At 38.7% G+C, this 22,500-nt stretch overlaps 1 protein-coding gene, 1 long non-coding RNA gene and 3 other non-coding genes across 5 annotated transcripts; 4 read left to right on the top strand and 1 right to left on the bottom strand.

The window, feature by feature from the left end:
- The first annotated feature begins 409 nt into the window (after positions 1-409).
- On the top strand, positions 410-8,621 carry LOC127371896 (major facilitator superfamily domain-containing protein 4A-like). The gene is made up of 6 exons (XM_051415083.1): positions 410-793; positions 3,074-3,272; positions 4,955-5,209; positions 7,021-7,150; positions 7,234-7,349; positions 8,442-8,621. Exons 1-6 carry the CDS (start codon positions 561-563, stop codon positions 8,619-8,621), a joined length of 1,113 nt encoding a protein of 370 aa, XP_051271043.1. The 5' UTR covers positions 410-560.
- Positions 8,622-10,944: 2,323 nt separating this feature from the next.
- On the top strand, positions 10,945-11,017 carry trnaf-gaa (transfer RNA phenylalanine (anticodon GAA)). The gene has a single exon. It is a non-coding gene; the product is annotated as a tRNA-Phe (tRNA).
- Positions 11,018-11,297: 280 nt separating this feature from the next.
- On the top strand, positions 11,298-11,370 carry trnaf-gaa (transfer RNA phenylalanine (anticodon GAA)). The gene has a single exon. It is a non-coding gene; the product is annotated as a tRNA-Phe (tRNA).
- Positions 11,371-11,479: 109 nt separating this feature from the next.
- Positions 11,480-11,552, top strand: trnav-gac (transfer RNA valine (anticodon GAC)). The gene has a single exon. It is a non-coding gene; the product is annotated as a tRNA-Val (tRNA).
- An 8,655-nt stretch (positions 11,553-20,207) lies between these two features.
- On the bottom strand, positions 20,208-21,204 carry LOC127372592 (uncharacterized). Its single transcript, XR_007886710.1, has 2 exons — positions 20,613-21,204; positions 20,208-20,528 (listed from the first exon to the last, which is right to left on the bottom strand). It is a non-coding gene; the product is annotated as an uncharacterized LOC127372592 (long non-coding RNA).
- Positions 21,205-22,500: the final 1,296 nt, after the last annotated feature.

Raw genomic sequence — 22,500 nt, 5'->3', positions numbered from 1 at the left:
GTTATACACAACAAAATTTAACTTTGTCTGTGACAAAGTTAAATTCACGCTTTCAATGATTTCTTTCTAAATATATTAAATATATACAAAGATGATATACTGTATGGAAGCCCCACATCAGTAATCTCTGCCTGATATATCAGTAAAGTTATGTTTCTCTATCTAATTAATACTGTATTCGCCTATGGACAGACAGACTCCAGAGGCTCATTCTCTGTCGGGATTTACTTCTACTTAAGACAATGCAATTCTGAGTACTTCTTCCACCACTACCCTATTTATTTATTCCAAAGTATGACCCAAGTCTTCATGCGCTAGTGAAAGAAAAACTGATCTGAAGCCAGTCAGAAAGTGGGCGGTACCTTTGGACATCAGCCAATCGGTGCCACGTCCGTCAATAGGATAACTGGCACTGAACTTGTGAGTTGTCCCGTGAAGCTGTGTTTACTTTCTCCCTTGGCAGTTTGTGTAGTTCAGTCTGACAGTGCTCCACGCTCAGTGACAGCAGTTCGGCCTCTGGAGAGCTCAGGAGTCGGTCAGAACTCCTTTGAAGGACTGACATGAAGCTGCTGGACGAGCGGATCTGGTCGCTGTTTAAGCGCAACTGGCCGCAAACTCTCATCTACTGGATCGTCTTCTTTAGCTTCGGCTTGTGCATCGCCTTCCTGGGACCGACCATCTTGGACCTGAGGTGTCAGACCCAGTCCACCCTGCAGCAGATCACATGGGTCTTCTTCTCCCAGCAGTTCTTCCTGTTGGTGGGCAGCAGCATGGGAGGACTCTTCAAGAAAACGTGAGTATGGTTAGTGAGAGGGTGAGAGTACTAGAAGACATAACAGTTATATACTGATGACATGTTTAGGAGGTCCTTCACAGAAACTGAGGCATAACTTAAGTCTGGGATGTCAGAGACCCGAATTTGGTCTGAACAGGTTGACCTTCTCTGGGCTCTAACTGACCCCAAACATAAGTAGCTGCTTAGTACTGTGGATTTTTGCATCTGTGAATGACTTTTTGGCAAACAAAAGGAATATAGTACAGTATATGTGTTCTTGCACAGGCTATATAACTTGTAAAACCTTCCTTGTTTGGTGGAATAGCAAAGCCTAAGGTTCATTTTTATATTTTACTACCTTATAAGCCCAGTTTGATGCAAAGACAGTGAGTACCACTTCAATACTTTTTTGCATATGGAGTGTTATTAAGGTCTTACAAAAAGAAAAAAAGTATTTAAAGGGAAAATAGGTTGGTTTCGCAATTCCTTTTTTTAAATCTGTCTGTGGGACCCAAATAATAAGCAGATAAAGCCAAGAAAAACCAGGCTTAAAGAACAGTATCATTGACTCTAACATTCTTAAATATGGCCATATTTCTGTATATAACTCTTAGTCAAAGAAATATTCATATTCATATGCATTCTGTAAAATTTGTATAGTGTATTCTAGGCACAATTTTTATTGTCTACCAGAATTACATACCTGGCAGTGTATGAAAGGTTTTGTTACAACATTTACACCATAACACAGAGAGATCAAATAGAACACAAGTAAATACAGAAATCATAAAACTTTGTGAAAAAAACCCCACAAAATTGTACAGAGTTGGTTGGTCAAAAGCAAGTTGGTGAGGTTCTCATATGGAATTTGGACATATAGGACTTCAGTATTTCTTACAATTATTTCTTGGGCTTTGTATTGCCTTTATTTGATAATGCAGCTGAGTGATAGAAAACAGGGGACAGAGTAAGGGGATGACGTGCAGCAAAGGGCTGCAGGTGGGAATTGAACCAGGGCTGCTGTGATAAGGCCTAGCACATGGTGCATGCTCAACAAGATGAGCCACCATGCACCATATGACTTCAGCAGTTCTAAAACCCTGGCCAAGGCTCTGCCCTTGAGGTTGAATAATGAATATGATTGACTAAATGTAAGTATTCGAAGTATTTTAATGACCACATTGAGACTCTCATTTCTGACAGTTAGACTGTGTTCTAAATTTGACTGGCCTATCTGCAACATTCAAATGACAGATGGTTATTTCAAGACTGTGCCTTATATAAAAAAATGTGCAGGAAGTGAACCTTAACTTATGCAAATGTGAACCTGAGTGTGTAGGGATGTGTTCTAAACACACACACTAATGATTGAATCTGCCACCTACTCTAGAAACCTTTATCGTCTTATACTGGGCCTCAATAAGAAAAAAAGATTGTACACTGTGAGGCTGTGCTTTGAGCTAAATGCTAATGGTAGCATGTTAACATGCTCTTAATGACGTTTACGTATACCATATATACCACATTCAATAACAGCAAGTACAGCTGAGGCTGGTCATGCTGCTAGTATGACTAAAAAGCACATGTCACTCAACCATTTCTACAATTTGGAGATTGTACTAGCTGAACATTTTGTGGCACACAGACACACACACACTGTCTCTCAGTTATTTAGTCATTTTCCCAGGCGTTTCCAGGCTGGCTTATTGGTGTGCCAGTCATGTGGTATTGATGCAATGTCTCATACTTTGGAAAGCTTTATACTGCTGGATTCAGTCCTGTAGACTAACATCAAACAAGTTTTATTGTTTTTATTATTTGAAATATAAAGTACTTCCTAACAGATGCAAGTTACAGTATGTGGGAATAGTTCTTTAAGGGAGTAGTAGTTCAGTACAGTTCATTCATTCATTTTTACCCTCTGATGATTACTGCCACTACGGATTACATCTACTTTACATGATGTTTTTGTATCCCAATATCACAGATACAGGAAATGTCCCCTTGACTAACTAAGTTATCTTGAACAAGGTTAAAAGAGAGTGGAAAGTTGGCAAGAAGGAGAAAACAAGGTGAAGATAATGTGGAGGTGAACTGCTGTTGGAGGGCTGTGATAAACCTGCTGGGTAAATAAAAGTTAGTGGAGCAGCAGACCATCAAGGTGACTTTACTGCAACAACAGCAAGTTGGAAATCCCCTGCTCAATCTGCCCTGGCCTGAGTTAAAGCACTGATCACTGACAACAAGTTTAAAAGTAATATGTTGAATCATTTTCTTCTCTTTCTGTGTCTTCCCCAGACTCCTGTCGTCCCTGTCAGCCCTCTTCTCCTGCACTTTCATCATCTCGCTCGTGTTTGCCATCATACCGCTATGTCATCATATTGTTCTGTTGTCCATTGTCATGGCGCTTGCTGGCAAAGCCATGGGGGTGATCGACACCATCGCCAACCTGCAGCTGGTGAAGCTGTACCAGAAGGACTCCGCCATTTTCTTGCAGGTCAGAGAGCAGGGGGAGGGGAGGGGTAACAACAGCTGTGGATGTGTGTGTCCGTGTCCTGACTTGTACTGTATGTGCTAGAGGAAGCAGCTAAGGATGTGGACCAATACAATATATGTAATACACAATAACATAGATCATTCTGGTTGATTAACTTGAAATGATGAAGTAAATAAACTATAAAAAGTCAAAGTTGCATCAATAATATTTTGATAAGAATAATAGGTCACATGACTATGTGTAATGACCTTTATTACCTTTTGTTGACCAAAAACAGATTGAAACCAAAGTAAATATTCAATTTAATCAAGTCACCAGAAACACGCCTTCAAGTTAATGTTGCTTTGTCTTTGCTCAGTTTGTTAACAGGTCATGGTTTGCTAAGATGTTAGCCATATCATCTAAGGCCATAATATGTTATTTTATTGTGGAGTTGTGCCCCCAAGTGGCCAAAAAACAAACAAACAAAAAAAAACGAATGATACAGCTTTAAACCTTTAGATAGAAACAAGTAGTGAACATAGCGAGTACATATAATCATCACCTTTAAGTTAATATGACTAATGTGTGAGCAAACAGTTGCTTATTACACATTCAGCAGTTCCAGCTGAATTCATTTGGAGCTGTGTTTGTGTCCACATGATGACTGTAAGTCCAATATTGACTCTTTTAGTTCCATTCAACTCCTGGGGAAAATATCAGGCTCTTTAGCTGCTAAATCCATTAGGTTCACCAGCTAGTCCCCAACTGTGTCTGTCTGATGTTTGGTAGTGTACAGTGAGTTGTTAGAGCTTGTTCTCTGAGAAAAACACTACGAGAGCAGTGAGAATTAACTAAAACAGTAAAGTTGAAGTCAGAAAGCTAAACTATAAGGCGCTAGAGAGACATGTGTCTGTAGCTTCATCACATTGTATTCACATTCTTATTTGATACATTTGTTATAAAAAGTAATGATTACAGCTGCTTTGAGAAAGAAAAACACATAACATGTTGGATATACTTGTTGGAACTGTCCACCTAAAGGAGATATTCATAATCTATAAAGAAATTCATTCTAAAATGAATTTTCAAATACTGTTTCCAACCTCTCTACAAATCTTAAAGGTGGGGAAAGTGATTCTAGGTAATGCGATTCTAATTTATAACACTGTTTTTCAAATTCAGCAAGTAATTGGACTGAGCCACACAACACTAACTTGTTATTCCAGCCATTTCAACCAGGATTTATGTGTCAGGTAACGTTAAATGTCTTGCCCACAGACATTCAGCTTACTTTTAGTTTACTTAAGCAACAGTTTGCTAATCCGCAACCCAGCCAATGTTAGTTACATTACTCGCTGTGTTGTTGTTTGCACTATATCGTGGTATTTGTCCAAGTATTGGCATTCTCCAGAATCTCTTACCCCACCTTTAATAATACCAAAATAGACATGTTTTTTCTCTCATAACATGAAAAAAACATCATCATTAATAATTAGACATTGAGATTTTTGGGGGGTATTTTGCTTTTATTGGACAGCTTATAATGTAGATATAATCAGGAAATATAGGGAAAGAGAGGGGTATGACATGCAACAAAGGATCCTGCTCAGAATGAAACCAGGGACGCTGCAGTTATATGATCATGCTTAACCACTAGGCTACTGGACGCCCCCAATATCTATGTTCATGTGTCGCCCTAGGCCTTGCATTTCTTCATAGGCCTGGGAGCACTGGTCAGTCCCCTGGTGGCTGATCCTTTCCTGTCAGAGGACAGCTGTGTCCTGGGTGCCAACTGGACTGCCAACTCATCTTCTTCCTCGGACCTACAGCACCTCCGCAGCAGCATGGCTGGGCACGGAGCAGCGCTCAACAATATCTCCCAATATCCTCTGCACACCGAGGGTGTCGTCGTCACCAGGGTGTCGTACGCTTTCTGGATCATGGCTCTTATCAATGTGAGTTCTTATCAATATTAATATATTGCCTCAAATGTTTATTACTTGGAATGACAGGGACTACTGTAGATGCCAACTGGCAGGCTAGATGTGCAACCAGGTGTAGGTGTAGCTGTGTGATTTGACTAAGAGTAAACCCTCATGACATGCAGTATCCTGACATAAATCCAGCAGTCTCTTCTACTCAGCTGAATCAGATGCTTCTTAGTTTGAGTACAGCAAACTTCCAAGGGAAAAAAGGACTGGAACACACTTATTGATTTGTAGCCTTTAATTTTGCCAACAGATATTTTAACATTATTGTCTTCCTCAGAGTCAAAATGGACAAAAACACACATATATAGTCAACCTACACGATAGGTGTAGAATTGTCATTGGATAATTGGTTAAACAGGATTTCAGATCTTTTGGATAATGTTTCCAAGGGTGGGACTTGCCATACCCCAACATCACACCAGAAACAAAAGAACACAAATATATCTTAAAGTTACGAAGATAGAAGTACAGATGGCACAAGTACTGCATCCACTGAGTGTAATAAATTAGAGCAAACATGACAAATTCAATTCATTTAGGCCAAGTTTTTCATTATGTGTAATCCAAAATGCTTCCTCATATCTCACATTGTGGCACTGTGAGTATCCGTTACCACCGGTTGCTAGTTTTGTCCATTTTGTGTTGACAAAGCGAACAGTAAGAACCTCATTTTCTGATAGAGCAACAGGGAATGCAGCTGGTTAGACAGACATTGCATTTTAGGCTGGAGTACAATTCCTGGCCTGTTGTGTTTATACTCTGTGAGTTTTCAACTTGAACAGACAGAATTTTTTGTTTTTTAAAGTTGTAAACAGGGTTACTTTAAAGCTATGCTAGCAGCTCTGTCAGGCTGTACTGTGCACAGCAGAGCTTTTAGCTACATGCGTTTATCAGTATGCTAACATGTTCACCACAATGATAACATGCTAATGTGAAATGTTTACCGTGTTCAACGCGTTAGCATGCTAACATTAGCTAAATAGCGCTAAAAACCAAATACAGAAGAGGCAGATGGGATTTAGTTTTGCAGGTATTTGGTCAGTAACCAAAGTATTTAAACAAATTCAAAATTAAACATGATGGTGGCGCTAGATGAAGGGTGCCATGAATGTCTGAAAGACATTTCATAACAAATCTAAAATATTTCAGTCAGGACTAAAACTGACTGGCACCACCATTCCTACAGCCATGCCGCTAGCGTGGCTAAAAACAGGATAAATATTAAATGTATGGTTTTCAGTCATCAGTCTTTTGTGTGTTCCATCCTGTGCTGTAACCAGAAAGCCTAATTCTGTTTACACTCAGAGTGTGTGGTAATGATTAACCTCTTACAGTAAAAAAAAAATTTAAAAAAAGAATTGTTTTCAACACGGATGCACTTTTTGAAAAAACTGTTTTTTGTCTAATAATTATACAGGTTTCCCATGACTACAGTGTCCATGCAGTGCTGCACAATTTTACATGAAAATTACCCAAATAGAATTAGATGATATAATGACATTTCCAAACACTGTTATTGCTCTTCAGAGCCACTCAGAAGTGTGTGTTCTTCAGGTGGTTATGGCTTCATTATTGCCTCTCATATAAAGTGATAGACCCCACCTTAGGAGGAATGGCATTGTTTTTTCTGTTTGAACTGGATCTGTTTCCAGGATGAGATAAGACAGCCTGGATTCTACTTTTATGAAGGCAGGGTCACAATTTGAAGCAGCTGACAGGAAGTTTTGACTGTCAATTTGGTTAACAATAGCCTCTTTGTGTGTGTGTCCTGGCAGCTCCCTGTGCCAGCGGCAGTGCTCGCATTGATATACTATGAGAGACTGCTTCCTTGCTCCAGCAACAGTCCACGTTTGCTCGACAGAAGCTCTCTGTCCAGCATGAGCCCCACTGGGGACAGTGGTCAAGGTAAATAAAGGCATGTTTGTGTGTGTTTGTGGCCACTCTGTTTAAATGAAATACCAGACCTCTGAGTATCACTACCTCTCCAGGACATGGGAGTTTGTTTGCTTGCTGTAATCCTGCCAAACTCCGGGGTCGCCCAGCTACGTTCTTCATCCTCCATGCTCTGGGTGGTGCCATCCTTTTCATCACTGATGGGATTATAGTGAGACTTCCTGCTAACACTACACACACATCCACACAAACATTTAAGCAAAGACACTGTGTGTGGTAAAATGGACAGATGCATGCCAGTGTTCCAGAAACAAAGGGAAGTTAGTTATTGTAGATTGCAGATTTGTCACATTCACCATTGCAGTCAGAAGTTGGAGCTGCAGCAGTGGCTATGACAATAGAAACCCTTACACTGCAAAAACAGACCTTTGTCTTAATTAAGGGCACCAGAAGCATTCTTATTTGTAGAATTTTTTTAAATTAAAACAATGAAAAACTAAAAAGCCTTTTAATTTAAAACACTGAGACAAGACAAGTGGTCTTAAAATAAGGAAAATAATTGTGTTCCTTGCTGGAATATCATGCAAACCACTGTTGTTTTTGAATCAGGCTCAATATTAACTGTAATATCTTATTAAGACAAAGTTGGACAGATTTTCTTAAAACAACCTTACTTTTTTAATGCAAAACATGCTTAACACAATTATTTATCATTTTTGACCAAAAATCAAACTAATTTCCCAGAAATAAGACCTTCTTGACATTCCTTTTTTGTAGTGTAGTGCCCGATTGCCTCTCTTGGACTTAATTCAGTAAAATCTGCACAAACAGACATAATTCACTTTTAAAGTTCAATGTGAGTTCCCCTTAGAGGATATTGCTATCACCAATGTCCATCTCACATACACAATTTAATTTGAAATCAAAGGGAAAAAAGGTTTGTTATAACTTAATGTTTTTAAGTTTCTTCAGTATCAAAGTAATTCAGAGATAGTTGTCTGTATATCCATTGGTACATTGAAAAACAGGAAGTGATAATAGCTAATTCTTTACTTTTCATGGTGCCAATTTGCCAAACAAATGTACCATAAAACTTAATTTAATAGCCCAGGCTTTTATTTGCTTCAATCACTGAACTCAACCTGCCTGTGTTACATTATTAGCAATTATCTACTAAATAGAAATAAGACAGAGAATAATAACAGATAACAGTTGTCTAGATTCCATCTTACACAACACCACAACGTCCGTCTGGAAAAACTCTGCTCTGTGCTAACCTCCTGCTCTGTTTCTCACGCCGCAGGGCTCCTACGCTGGCTTTGTCTACACCTACGCAGTGTCCCCTCCCCTGCTGATGGGTCATAAGACCGCCGGCTGTCTGGACAGTATATTCTGGGCCTCCATCACTGTAGGAAGACTGGCTTTCATCTACCTGTCCTACAGATACACAGCGCCCCGTCTACTCACCTTCAGTCTGGTATGAACACACATTTAAAGGACACGTCCACACAAAAGTGATTACAGCAGTTAACATCACAGTACAGAGAGAGAGAATAGAGATCAAGAGGTGAACATCAGAAGTCAGGTTTTATGTCACTCTGAGCAGTAATTTCTGATAAAAACAGTAGAGCTCATGCACAGCTGTTGTATGAGTGACGGTGGGAACATTATCAATTCTGCTTATTGGTCCGATTCTTTATTGATTCTTATTTTCTGCGTCGGGAAGCTAACCTGAACTGTTTTATTAGCACTGAATCTGAACACAGTGTAGAAACAGAGTAGAAAAAAAAACGTTTAAATGCTGTTAATTTGGAACCAGTTCTCAATTGGAAAAAAAAGTCTGCCTGCGTGGCACTAATGTTAGGATATTTACTTGCGGTACCAGACTTGTTGCTCAGATGGGAAGCAGTGGGACTTGTGTGTAGTCAAATACATGGCGTTGCTGGAATTTAACCCTATGTTGTGTAGTAATATGTTTCAATATATTGCTTTCATTTCCACCCTATCGTAAACATTTTTAAAGGTTTTACACATAAAGATTTCTGTTTTACAATTAGTTGCCTATTTTACACGTCAAGCAGACACTGAGCAACAATAACATTCTTCTGGGGTCGTGTTTCTGGCCATCTGCAGCAACATGGGTGATGAGAGTGGACAAAACCAAAACAATGATGCACAATAGTCGTAAACATTCCATGGACCTGAGGAGAACTGCAGTTTGGTGATATATTGTGTGATTGATACCTTTCACATTACACAGTTATTTGATAATTTTCTAATATGAAAAATATTGATTAATGCAGCTTTAAAGGTTTTTTTTAAATGTATGGATTTATAAAACAAAAACCCAGGACAGGCACTTCAATGCCATCAAGTGTCTCAGTAAACCATGAGAGCCAGCATGCACGATATCAGGACCCTTGAACTAGCTCACCTAAACAGAATGCAGTTATTTTTAATGTTATCAATTACACACTTCCTAACCCTACTTAATTACACCTCTAGTTGTGGCTGAGACACAACATAAATAAGCCCTGTCTTCCCCAAGAATTATACATACCCCTATTTTAAATCCAAAAAAGAATGGTATGCACTGAAAAACACTTTGATTTGAAGTGAGACTATCAGCAGCGGGACGCTATTACCTGCTGTGATAGGGTCGACGACTCAAAGGTCTGAAGGGTCTTTACTTTCATGTATGACCACTAACTATGTCCTGATGACATTTTTACCTTTATTAAAGTAACCACAATGAAACACCAAGTACAGTTATTGTATTGGGAAACCCTGGGTCGCATCTTGACAGCGTGTCCAGAGTGTTTACTGGGTCTTTACTGGGTGTGAAGAGGGCATTTCAATTTGTCAGAGTTTTTGTCCAACGGACATATAATATGCGTTTGTCCAAAGGGATTCTAAACTGAAACCCAGCATAGTCAGTGCTCAACTCATCTCATCTGAAGTTTGTAGGTAGCCTGTTTTGTGTATTGCTGTAAATACTGTGATTGTCTCCATTCATGTTTTATTTCATCCACTGTTATGATACAGACTATGCAGTAGTGTTGGTGGAAATAACCGGAATTAACACAATGTCATTTCCAAATATTATTCATTTAAAATAAATACTTAGGATAAAAACCTACATTGTCTATAAACTAATGGATATATATACAAGTAAATATAATGGGAATTTTATCATGAATCTTGAAATTAATTTAAACACCCTATGATCACTCAACCAGCACCAACTGTTACAGAGCTATGTCCTCTAGTGGTCTGAAAGGTGAACAGCACTCACAAAATAGAAGTTCATTTCAGTTCATTTATAAGTATTTACTTGGTGTGAACAGTTAATTCCAACTTGAATTGATAAGAGCTTAATTTAAAATATTTTATTTAAATTATTAGTTATTATAAGTGATTGATTCATAAATAATAAAAAGTCAACTATTGGGTAAAGAAATTGCTTGCATGGCAAAACTACGAAGCTGTAGTCTACGAAAATACATAAATGAAACATTAAGTTTCACCAGATGTAAGGCCCGGTTTTTTCGTAAAAGACTGCTGTGATGGTTAGAGGTGCTTACTCAGATGTTAAAAGAAAAAGCAAGATCCCCAAATGTCTTGTGTAAACTTGTTGTTCTGGGGAATCTCTCTTAAACATTTGCGACACTGTCAATAGCTTTTGGGCCAGGGGCCACTGTACATTTGACCATTGAATCAAATATTTGCTGTGCAACAGTTTTGTACAACATTTCTGGGATGGTGTTAGCATTTGGGCCCAGGGCCACCACACAGTTGTCTTTTCAGCCAAAATAGCTCAGTTGGGAGAGCGTTAGACTGAAGATCTAAAGGTCCCTGGTTCAATCCCGGTTTTTGGCATATGTAGGTTGCAGTTTTGGTAAAAGATTGCTGTGATGGTTAGAGGTGCATACTCAGATGTTAAAGGAAAAAGCAAGATCCTCAATTATCATGTGGAAACCTGTTGTTCTGTGGAATCTCTGTAAAATACATTTGGAACGTTCTCTTGCTTAAGGGCCAGGGGCCACTGTACATTTGACCATTGAATCAAAAACTGTATTTGCTGTGCGACATTTTTGTACAACATTTTTGGGATGGTATTAGCATTTGGGCCCAGGGCCACCACACAGTTGGCTTCTTAGCCAAAATAGCTCAGTTGGGAGAGTGTTAGACTGAAGATCTAAAGGTCCCTGGTTTGATCCCGGGTTTCGGCACAAGTAGGTCCCAGCTTCGGTAAAAAGCTTTCTCTGCAAAGTCTTTGTACAACATTTTTGGGATGGTGTTAGCATTTGGCCCAAGGGCCCCCACACAATTGGTGTTTGAGCCGAAATAGCTCAGTTGGGAGAGGGTTAGACTGACGATCTCAAGGTCCCTGGTTTGATCCCGGATTTTGGCAGAATCATGGGCCACAGGTGGGATTGTCAGATCACACCCATATGGGATCGTCCGCGGGTTCCATGTCGGCCCCAAGCCAATTGCCCGTGTGGGTTTAATGCAGGATTACACAAGGTTTTAGGTGGGCCCCAGCTGGGCAAAACAGACAAGACCCATCTTGGTCATAGGCTTTAGTTCTATGTGGGACCTACATGGGGACAGTATGGGCTGAAATATGGGTTGCAAGTGGGATTGTTCGCGGGTTCCATGTTGACCCCAAGCCAATTGCCCATGTGGGTGTAATGCAGGATTACACCAGATTGTAGGTGGGCCCCAGCTGGGCAAGATATGCTTTAAAAAATACAGAGTTCTCAGTACAGTTTGAATAAACATCCAACCTAGAGCTGCAACAATTAATCAAAAAAAAAAATTATTAATCACCAACCAGTTTGAGTCAGGCTCTATCTAATTTAAAAAATGGCCACATTCTGATTTCAACTTTTTATTTTTGAATATTTTGCTGATTAATAGACAAAATGATCAACAGATTCATTGGTAATGAAAATAATTGTTCCAGAAAAACAATGGAAAACAATGTAATATTTCGTGTTATTTCTGCTCTCACTCATATTCAACCACTGCTCAGTACTGTTTAATTTGGCACTGGCTGTCTGGATGCCCTTCGTCCTCCTCTTGCCCCAGTAAACCATTTCGACAGGGCCCTCTCTGCTTCCTGCTTGTTCACCTGTGCCGTCAACAAATTCTTCTTAAGAGCCACTGTAAAACAAATTTGGTTGACAGTATGAGCTAACACTAAAAACATTCTCTTTAAACACCATTTAGAATTAAACAATGGCCAACTTCAGGGCCATATTGGCAAAAGTATGAAGGATATGATGGATCATCGTTATGGATTTTTAGCACAAGAAAATATTTATGAAGTACTTGAACTTAATAAAACATTTTATTACTCCCTCATAATCATAATAAATATATAATAGCTTTGTGAGGAGTGTACAAATAATCATAAAATAAAATGATGCACGTTTTTTCACATTAAAATTCCAAAATGCACTAAAAAACAATAACTGATGCACATTAGTTGAGGCTTCAATGGTAAAATGCAGGCTTCAGATTTGAAATGCCAATAGAACCAGCATTATTTGGGTAAAAAGATTGCTTTTTATATGTTGATTTAAGCTTTGTGACAAAGTAGACTCATCTCTGTCACTTGTCACTTATTTATTTAGGTATTTACTTGTTAGATTACCTGTTGTTTCATTTGTACACCTTTTTGTTTATTCATTTACTTTAACCATAAATTAATTTCAGCTGGTAACGCACGTGCACACTACTATCCCGGGTCTGTTTTGTGTTCAGCCTTTCTTTATAATCTTCAACATCCATCAATCAAGGTTGCAACAATAATGGCAGGCATAGGTTGTTTTTTCCAGTAATTTTTATTGTTCGTTGCATTATATATTTCGTTTGATTTAGCACATATATTATTTCAGTAGGTATCTTACCTGACGCCGAAAGCCGCTGTGTGGGAGGGGGCCGCCCCGCAGTGTGCCGGTTAAATGAATACGATGACGTCACCAATTACGTCAGGGGCGTACCATGTTAACGGGGGAATAAGTTGTATATTTAATTCTGTTTCGTTCTCATTTTATGAATGGTGGGGAATATTGAGTGGGTGTTACATTCAAATGCCACACTTGTGTCTTGGTAAAAGATATCTGTAAATAAATACCACCTGAAGTGAGGATGGTTTAATCCACGTCTAGTCTTCAGGCAGGTAAGAAATGTATAAGGGTCAGTTCTCTTGGGGGAAGTGAAGAGAAGTGGGGAGAGATAAATTGCTGCTGAGACAAGTGCTGTTAATTTCAATCTAGTATGAGTTGATTTTTCCTCAGTATTTTTGTAAATATGTTTAGTTGTTTTTTTTTGTTGCTTTTCACATTTTGGGAAGCACTTGAATAAATGCCCACACAAAAGGACTTCTACCACAACGTCCTGAGTCTGCCTCCTAGTTTTGACCTACTCTGGCAACACCTATCTTACAAGCTTATTTAGTATTATTATTAAAGAAATTAGATGAGCAGTTCTCAAAACAGTGCAGTCCAGGACAGAGAGATTCCTTGCATTTTCATCTCGTGAGACATTTTTCCTCTAATTTACTTTAATTTGAAAATGCCACCGTGCTCAATACCTAACTGGTGTGTAGTACAAAAAAAAAGCAAATCCATAAAATAAAGTGAGGACCGCACACAGAAACAGGGATTAAAGCAAGAAAAAAAAATGTCAGGCCAAATCATCTTCCCCAGCCACATTTTTTTTCTGCCTTGCAGTCGCTTCCCATAGGTTGTCATGGGCTGTTCAGCCCAACAGCTCTTCTGTTCTCTAACACAGCATTCAAGTTGTAAGAAGGCTTTTATGGAGGACTGAAAGTGCCACAATTAAATAAATACACCATTAAATAATTACTTAAATGTGTCATTAGTTAATTAAAATTGGAATTAAATACATAAATGTGTTATTAAATATGTCATTAATTAATTCAAATACCGATTCATTTTATGTAAAATACATATATAATTATTTCACTATTCACATTTATATTTCATGGTCCTGCGTTGCTTCATGAATTACTTAAAACTGTCAAACTCACCCATCAAAAGTTTGTAGGCAGAACCTAACGCCTGATTGGTTACCCTGTGCATCAAGCCAGGACAAATCAATTCCAGATAATGGATCAATGCAGAGCTAGTGAACACATTCCAATACACTGGGTGGTGCTATTGGACTACTTCTTCTAAATCTGCAGTCACTCTGTGGTCAATATCTTGGTCAGAAAGTGCGGAAATAACTCCAAGAACTTCAATAAGTTCCTCTGCTTTACTCGCTACATGCTCTGGGTCAGCAGGTCATGCTTCCACTTCCTCTGCTAAGTCTAAATTGTCTAAGTCTAAAAAAAAGTGTTTAACTTTATAAAAATAAAGTGTAGCAGCAGCTTGAGTTTCCCTTTTTCTTCGTTAACCATTTCATATCTTGATTAACAGTCTCAACTAATTTTATAATAAATTAATATCAACACATCTTTACAATTGAACAGTTTCTCTTTCTTTTCCTTTAATATCTTTCTATACACTTTCTGTTGTTCAGTGAGAGATTTGAGCTCTAACCTCTCTCCCTGGTTGGGCAGTGAATGAATGGGTCAGGATACTGGTTGATCGATCATATTGGGATCTGAGACTGCTTATTTTCTGTGACCTTACGTCAGACTTGAGTCGGTATGTTTCATAGTGGCGTTTCACATTGGCACTTTTATAGAAATAGAGCAGTAGTTAGTGAGGAAAATTAAAGTTACCTGCATTTCTCATCACACGCACATTACACAGAATCCAGTTTTGAGCTGGTGGTGTGCCACACTGAGCAATGTGGCTGGTGGCCACCAGCATAATTTTCCGTCAGTGCCCTCGAACCACTCTAATGGAATGATGTCCACCTTCTTGCAGCCATCAGGGTCAATTTCATCCACAAACTCCACTACACTGAATGAGGGCATCCTGCAAAGTTCATCATATTATGTGCTGTGTAGCTGAGGCAAAGCCACAAACATTTTCTGAAGAGGCAATAACAGCAGTGGTTTTGTGAAGTCTGTTACTGGAGCACTGGCAAGCTGACCAGACAGTTTTGATAGTAAACAAACTCCAAGACATGTCGAATCGATGGGGTAGTTGAAAAAACATGCCCCTGTCTCAAAAAGTTCATACACTACATGTGTTTCTGCAGTGGAATGCACAATATTCTTCACAATTGCAACTCTGCCCCCCAGTTCAAAACAATTGGAACCACTGGAGTTTGAGATGATTGTGTCTTTGAGTTTATACATCTTATATTGAACACCCTGATGCATGGAAAAATCTGTTGGCAGTGGTCCAGATGCATGGGGCTGTTTCAGTTCAGCACCTTCAGGCATGTCTTTCGACATGTGAGGAAATAATCGCCTTTCATAGACACGTCTGACAATTTGTTGCACAGGACCCTGTGGACTCCCAAATAATTCTCAAAAGGAAAACATGAAACTGAATCCAGAGGGCCATATTTTTCAGCATCATCTGCTAAATGTATAAGACTGTGTGTATTGTTAACCAGAAATGTAGTCCCATATATCTTAGCAAAGTTGGTGACAAAGAATCTTAACAATTTTCTGGCAAAACCACAGAACTCTCTACACAGAGGAGACAGAAGTATTTACATAGCACATGACAAAACCAGGAAGTTTTTGTAATGTTGATTGGGCAATCTTTGAAAAAGCACAACTGGCCCTGTATATAATAAGAACTGCCTGAATTCTGTAGCCTTCCACTGGCTGTACTCGGACAAAGATCTTGGCTTTCTGGAGAAGCTCCGGGGTAGGCTTTTTCTACACAGTTTCAAGTGATCAGAGATGGCAGAAAGGACAGAAGATGGAACCCGACATTGCAATGGCCCCTTAAACCACAGAGCAATCACTTCACGCACAACGCCAAAGCAAACAAAAGGCATGTAGTCCAGAGGAAAAGCAGAAACCATACCAATGCCTAGCCCCTGGAGAGGTGATTTAGAGTGATGGTGGTCTTCATCAGACATCTGTTCAAACTGAGTGTCTGTCCTCAGGCTGGAATCCATGTCTGGAAACACGACTCTACTGTCAACATAAATACCATACTATGTGCAATGCTCACAAGAACTACAGCCAGCATGACCTTTGATACATTTTAAAAAAGCTCTTGCTTGAGTGTCACAAATAAAAGCATCTGGAAGTGCGACATTGTACTGTTTCCCACTTAACATTACACCAGTTGTTGTGATGGCTTTTAAATCTTCAATAAAATTATGCATGTAGTCATTCACAGATTCAGGTTTACAGGGACCTGCATATACACACACAACTTTTGCTTTTGGTAGTTCAACTATTTGACCTAAAATAGGCCACAGCTGCATATTAGAGCTCCTTGAAAGAGGCAGCCCATCAACATTCACACGAATAGTCAATGTGTCAGTTCATGCTCATGTCATTTTCAGTTCTGACAGTATTGCACTTGCCAACCATCATGCACTTCACATGGCCTACTACAATTTTTGAGCTTGCAAGTTCAATAATATCAGAACTGAAAATGACCAATGAGCATGAACTGACAAGAGATACATCGTGCATATACAGTGGGTACGGAAAGTATTCAGACCCCTTTAAATTTTTCACTCTGAAAACGCTGTTTCATTGCAGCCATTTGCTAAAATCAAAAAAGTTCATTTTATTTCTCATTAATGTACACTCAGCACCCCATCTTGACAGAAAAAAACAGAAATGTAGAAATTTTTGCAAATTTATTAAAAAAGAAAAACTGAAATATCACATGGTCATAAGTATTCAGACCCTTTGCTCAGTATTGAGTAGAAGCACCCTTTTGAGCTACTACAGCCATGAGTCTTCTTGGGAATGATGCAACAAGTTTTTCACACCTGGATTTGGGGATCCTCTGCCGTTCTTCCTTGCAGATCCTCTCCAGTTCTGTCAGGTTGGATGGTGAACGTTGGTGGACAGCCATTTTCAGATCTCTCCAGAGCTGCTCAATTGGGTTTTTAGGTCAGGGCTCTGGCTGGGCCAGTCAAGAATGGTCACAGAGTTGTTCCGAAGCCACTCCTTTGTTATTTTAGCTGTGTGCTTAGGCTCATTGTTTTGTTGGAAGGTGAACCTTCGGCCCAGTCTGAGGTCCTGAGCACTCTGGAAGAGGTTTTCTTCCAGGATATCTCTGTACTTGGCCGCATTCATCTTTCATTTAATTGTAACCAGTCGTCCTGTTCCTGCAGCTGAAAAACACCCCCATAGCCTGATGCTGCCACCACCATGTTTCACTGTTGGGATTGTATTGGGCAGGTGATGAGCAGTGCCTGGTTTTCTCCACACATACCGCTTAGAATTAACGCCAAAAAGTTCAATCTTGGTCTCATCAGACCAGAGAGTCTTATTTCTCATAGTCTGGGAGTCCTTCATGTGTTTTTTGGCAAACTCTATGCGGGCTTTCATATGTCTTGCACTGAGAAGAGGCTTCCGTCGGGCCACTCTGCCATAAAGCCCCGACTGGTGGAGGGCTGCAGTGATAGTTGACTTTGTGGAACTTTCTCCCATCTCCCTACTGCATCTCTGGAGCTCAGCCACAGTGATCTTTGGGTTCTTCTTTACCTCTCTCACCAAGGCTCTTCTCCCACGATTGCTCAGTTTGGCTGGACGGCCAGGTCTAGGAAGAGTTCTGGTCGTCCCAAACTTCTTCCATTTAAGGATTATGGAGGCCACTGTGCTCTTAGGAACCTTGAGTGCTGCAGAAATTCTTTTGTAACCTTGGCCAGATCTGTGCCTTGCCACAATTCTGTCTCTGAGCTCCTTGGGCAGTTCCTTCGACCTCATGATTCTCATTTGCTCTGACATGCACTGTGAGCTGTAAGGTCTTATATAGACAGGTGTGTGCCTTTCCTAATCAAGTCCAATCAGTTTAATTAAACACAGCTAGACTCCAATGAAGGAGCAGGACCATCTCAAGGAGGATCAGAAGAAATGGACAGCATGTGAGTTAAATATGAGTGTCACAGCAAAGGGTCTGAATACTTATGACCATGTGATATTTCAGTTTTTCTTTTTTAATAAATTTGCAAAAATTTCTACATTTCTGTTTTTTTCTGTCAAGATGGGGTGCTGAGTGTACATTAATGAGAAATAAAATGAACTTTTTTGATTTTAGCAAATGGCTGCAATGAAACAAAGAGTGAACATTTTAAAGGGGTCTGAATACTTTCCGTACCCACTGTATGGCAAACTATTACATTTAAATTACTTACGTGGCAAAGAAGAACACTTTCCAACAGTGTTTGAACAACTGATCAGGTCAAATCTCAATGTGACAGGAAGACAATGGTTGAGAGAAGTCAACAGGAGGCACTTTTCATAATTTATGTTTTTGCACAGGTAAACACCAAATTTCAGGTTAAATTCACAATTTTAACACACTTGTAGATGAAAACTATATAGCCAACCTAGAAATAGAACAATTTGAGAGTTCTTAGTTTGTTTGGATTTGTCATATTTTGTCTTAGTAATTATGTCAGGTGCATTCACACATATTAACTGATAAGACTATAATAAAACTCCTTGGCAGCTACATTAAGCTGTTAATTAATGGCATTCTCATAAATAAGAGCTAGGATGAACACTGATTGGCCTAGATGTACTATTGCAGAATAATGCTGCTGGGCTTTAACTAAACTGAATGATTGGTTTTAACAAAGGGCCAGCATGGCTGTTAGATGTCAGTCTAGTTAAATTGTCTAAATTTGTCTGAAATCTATAAATCATGAGAAAAGCGAATTTGTGCAGAAATTGAATCCTGACTATTTTTACTGCCATTTACACACCATCTTATATTAACTTGAATAAGTAAACCAGCGATTTTGAAGAAATATATGTTTGATAAATCACAACTTTGTTTCATGCATGTGAAACACTTAATAAAAAGCAAATTTATTGCGTTTGGGGATTATTTGCAGCAGCGCTGTTGATTGCATAACTTTTGGGGAGACACTGTCATTTCTCCACAGCGGGACCCACAACACACATTATGAAGTACACATACAAGATCCCAGTAATAAAATGGAGCCTTCTTGTGTTTGCGTTGAGAAAGACAGCATTTTCTTAAAATGCATACCTGAACTCTCTGGAAAAACAAACAGCCTAGAATCATAAAACTGCACACACACACACACACACACACACACACACACACACATTTACAGTTTTATCTATTTATTTAATTTTAATATATTTTAATTTTTTTAACACACACACGCTTACTATTTTATTTATTTATTTTATTTTAATATATTATTTTCATTTTCTAACTTTTTCATTTTTTTATTATTATTATTTTACTTACTATTAACACATACAAACAACTTTTACTTTTTTATTTACTTATTTAATGAAATGTAAGAAATTGTTCTTATGTCATTTATATGTAGCTTTGGCAATATTGTTGTTTTACATTCATGCCAATAAAGCTGATTTGAATTGAATTGAATTGAGAGAGAATCAGAGAGAGAGAGAGAGAGAGAGTACGACGCTGAAGTTGGCTTCCGATTCGGAACTTAAGGGGAAAGTTAAGGGGAAATTAACTTATTGTGCAGTGCGACTGTTTGTCCACTGATTGTCTGTTTTTTGTGACACTTCTTGATGTGAAAACATTTTAGACATTTTAGGTAAGACATCAGCTTTGCCTGACACCTACGATTGTATCTGTGAAACTTTTATTTTATTTGTAAAAATGCTAAAGGGGCGATTTCACCGTTTTTGTTTTACACCAAGACCTCATTAGACCAGGTCCAGATCAAAAACCACTGTACCTAGACCTCTCAAATCTGGACTGGATTAATGTACAGACCGTGAAGATTCATAAAAATACAGTCTCTGATTTATGAAACCTTTATTCTATTTGTGAAAATGCAATAAAGACTCATGTCACAGTTTTTTCAGCACATAGACCGCATTAGACCAGGTCCAGATCCAAAACCCACTGTACCTAGACCTCTCAAATCTGGACTGGATTGATGTACAGACCCTGAAGATTCATAAAAACACAGTCTCTGATTTGTGAAACCTTTATTGAAAATAAAGGGACAAACATTTTTTGAACATCTTTTCTTTCATGTCAAATCCCGTCTCTCCATCTCATTTCGAATGGACATGAAAATGTCTTCTTTCTCACTACAAAACAGTAAAAAAGTAAAAAGGTAATGTTTATCTCTTGAGAAACATTAAACACATCTTCATCGATTGCTCAATTGGGAAACATCCTATAAAAGTCATCATTTGCACTTACCTTTCCTCCATCTGGCCATGGTCCACTTTTGCCACAGCTTCCGTCACCGTCAGTTTGCAGACCTCTTCCATAGCCTTTATTGTTGCCTGTGTTAGAATCACTTTTGCTATTAGTGCTATTATTTATCATTTGAACAATACAATTACAGTAATTATCACAATTATGAATACCTGATTGATTAAAATAGTTTGTTGGCTTTACTAACATCTGCCATCATTTCAGACCCTGTTCTTGTTCTCCCGGCCACCAGTTGTCCTCTTTGTGTTCCTCCCTTTCCTCATCACCTGACCAACTACCTACCTACAGACATGATACTGACCCTACCCGATTGTCCATAGTTTAAAAATATTAAGTTTGTCCTGCTTATCATTTATCTCACAGTATATTGTATCTCCTACAGACATACTTTACAAAAATGAAGCTAATTCAGGTGTTCAGTATTTGTTTACTATTAATTATTGAGGTGTGCTATAAGTACATCCATTGCATACCAGAATACATTTATTTTTTTAAGGCTGTAGCCACCCTTTGTTGCATGAACTGCCTTCCGAGTCTTACCTACTTTTTTTTAAAGCTCTTTCCTGCTCGACCCTTTAGTTTTTCAGTTTGTTGGTGTCTTGTACAATAACTGAATCTATGTCCCTAAATCCTCCAAGTTTTTCTTTATCTTACTGTCACATCAAATATTTAAGTCGTTCTCTCACTTGTCCTTTTTCCCTCTGCTCATTTTACTATTCCCTTTCTATTTCATCATTACTTTTGTTAAATTATTATTAAGGCACACTTAGAGATATTAATTCTTATAGAAAAATGTGTTTACAATAATAATAACTCACTTCGTGTAACTTATCTGAAAATGTACTGCACTATACGGTTAAGCAGAAGGTTAAAGATTGACATTAGAAATATTTGATCTTCATAGAACAGAAAAGCACACACCTTCTGTGGTAAAATCTTTACTACCAATGCTTCGCTTAATTGTACTATGCACAAGTAATAGGAATACTGTCATTCGTGTATATAACTTCATAAATTTAAGTCAAACAGCTGTCGACCTACCTCTGACAGCATCACATTAAGCATGTATTTGATCCTGTCAGAAGACACCATGGTGCAGACTTCTGGAGAGATGGTGTCACAGCTGTCAAGGAAGTCTGACAGGTACTTAACGATCTTGTCCAGCTGCACATCATCATCTAAGATGATTGGGACCCACCTATCTTTAAAATAAAAGTGGGACTCCTCCTCACTGGACAGAATGGCCGGAAAAATATTAGCAAGTGAAGTAATTAAACATGAATATTTAAAAATGTTCTGTCCATTTTTATCTGCTCACACACAGCGGTACTGTAAGGCATAGCCATGTCTCAGCCTGTTTCATCAGTTCCATTGAAAGCAAGAGGACAGAATACCCCAAATAGTGGCTTTCTTTCCACAGTGGACATATGTGCCTTTAAATCTCTGCAATGAAACTTTACTGTAAAACTAACTGACCTAACTACTATGGTATCTGAATGTGCTGGTATAAAGTGTTTACTTTGGTAATAATGACAATATGCTTTATCTGATACAGCGTTATTCCAAACATATTTGCAAAGCCCCACAATTCCACAATTTTGTTGAGGTCTAGTGCAGTGCATGTAAGGAGAATGGTGTTCTTGGCAGAAGCGAACAAGCCACAAGCAGTTACAGCTGTTTCCTCACTGAACTAATTGCACATCACATGAAGTTAGTAATTGGTTAATGGGTGTTTAATATATCACATTTTATCACAGGCTGATACATTATGAATGGATCACGTTAGGTGTTTCTCTGTAATTTCATAGTTGTTTTTAGTAAAATTGCTCCATATAGGAAAGTAATGACATGTTAGACTTACCCTCAGCTTTCCGTCAGCTCCATTGTGGTTCACAATGAATGTAACAAGCTGTTCATTGTCCTGCCGCCTTTCTTCAACAGCTTCTGCTGCTTTGTCCTAAAGCAAGAGAAAAACAAAAGAATTTTTATGATGAGATTATGTGAGAGGACTATCACCAATTTTCTCCATAAATGATTGTC

The sequence above is a fragment of the Dicentrarchus labrax genome, unplaced genomic scaffold, assembly GCF_905237075.1.
Source record: "Dicentrarchus labrax unplaced genomic scaffold, dlabrax2021, whole genome shotgun sequence".
NCBI lineage: Eukaryota > Metazoa > Chordata > Actinopteri > Moronidae > Dicentrarchus > Dicentrarchus labrax.
This window is presented reverse-complemented; position numbering and strand designations above follow the sequence as displayed.

Bases quoted from the DNA above. Each gene is read 5' to 3' on its own strand.
- LOC127371896 (XM_051415083.1), top strand. From the start codon at position 561: ATGAAGCTGCTGGACGAGCGGATCTGGTCGCTGTTTAAGCGCAACTGG. The intron at 794-3,073 runs GTGAGTATGGTT...TGTCTTCCCCAG, and splicing joins GGAGGACTCTTCAAGAAAAC to ACTCCTGTCGTCCCTGTCAG. The intron at 7,151-7,233 runs GTAAATAAAGGC...CTACCTCTCCAG, and splicing joins CACTGGGGACAGTGGTCAAG to GACATGGGAGTTTGTTTGCT.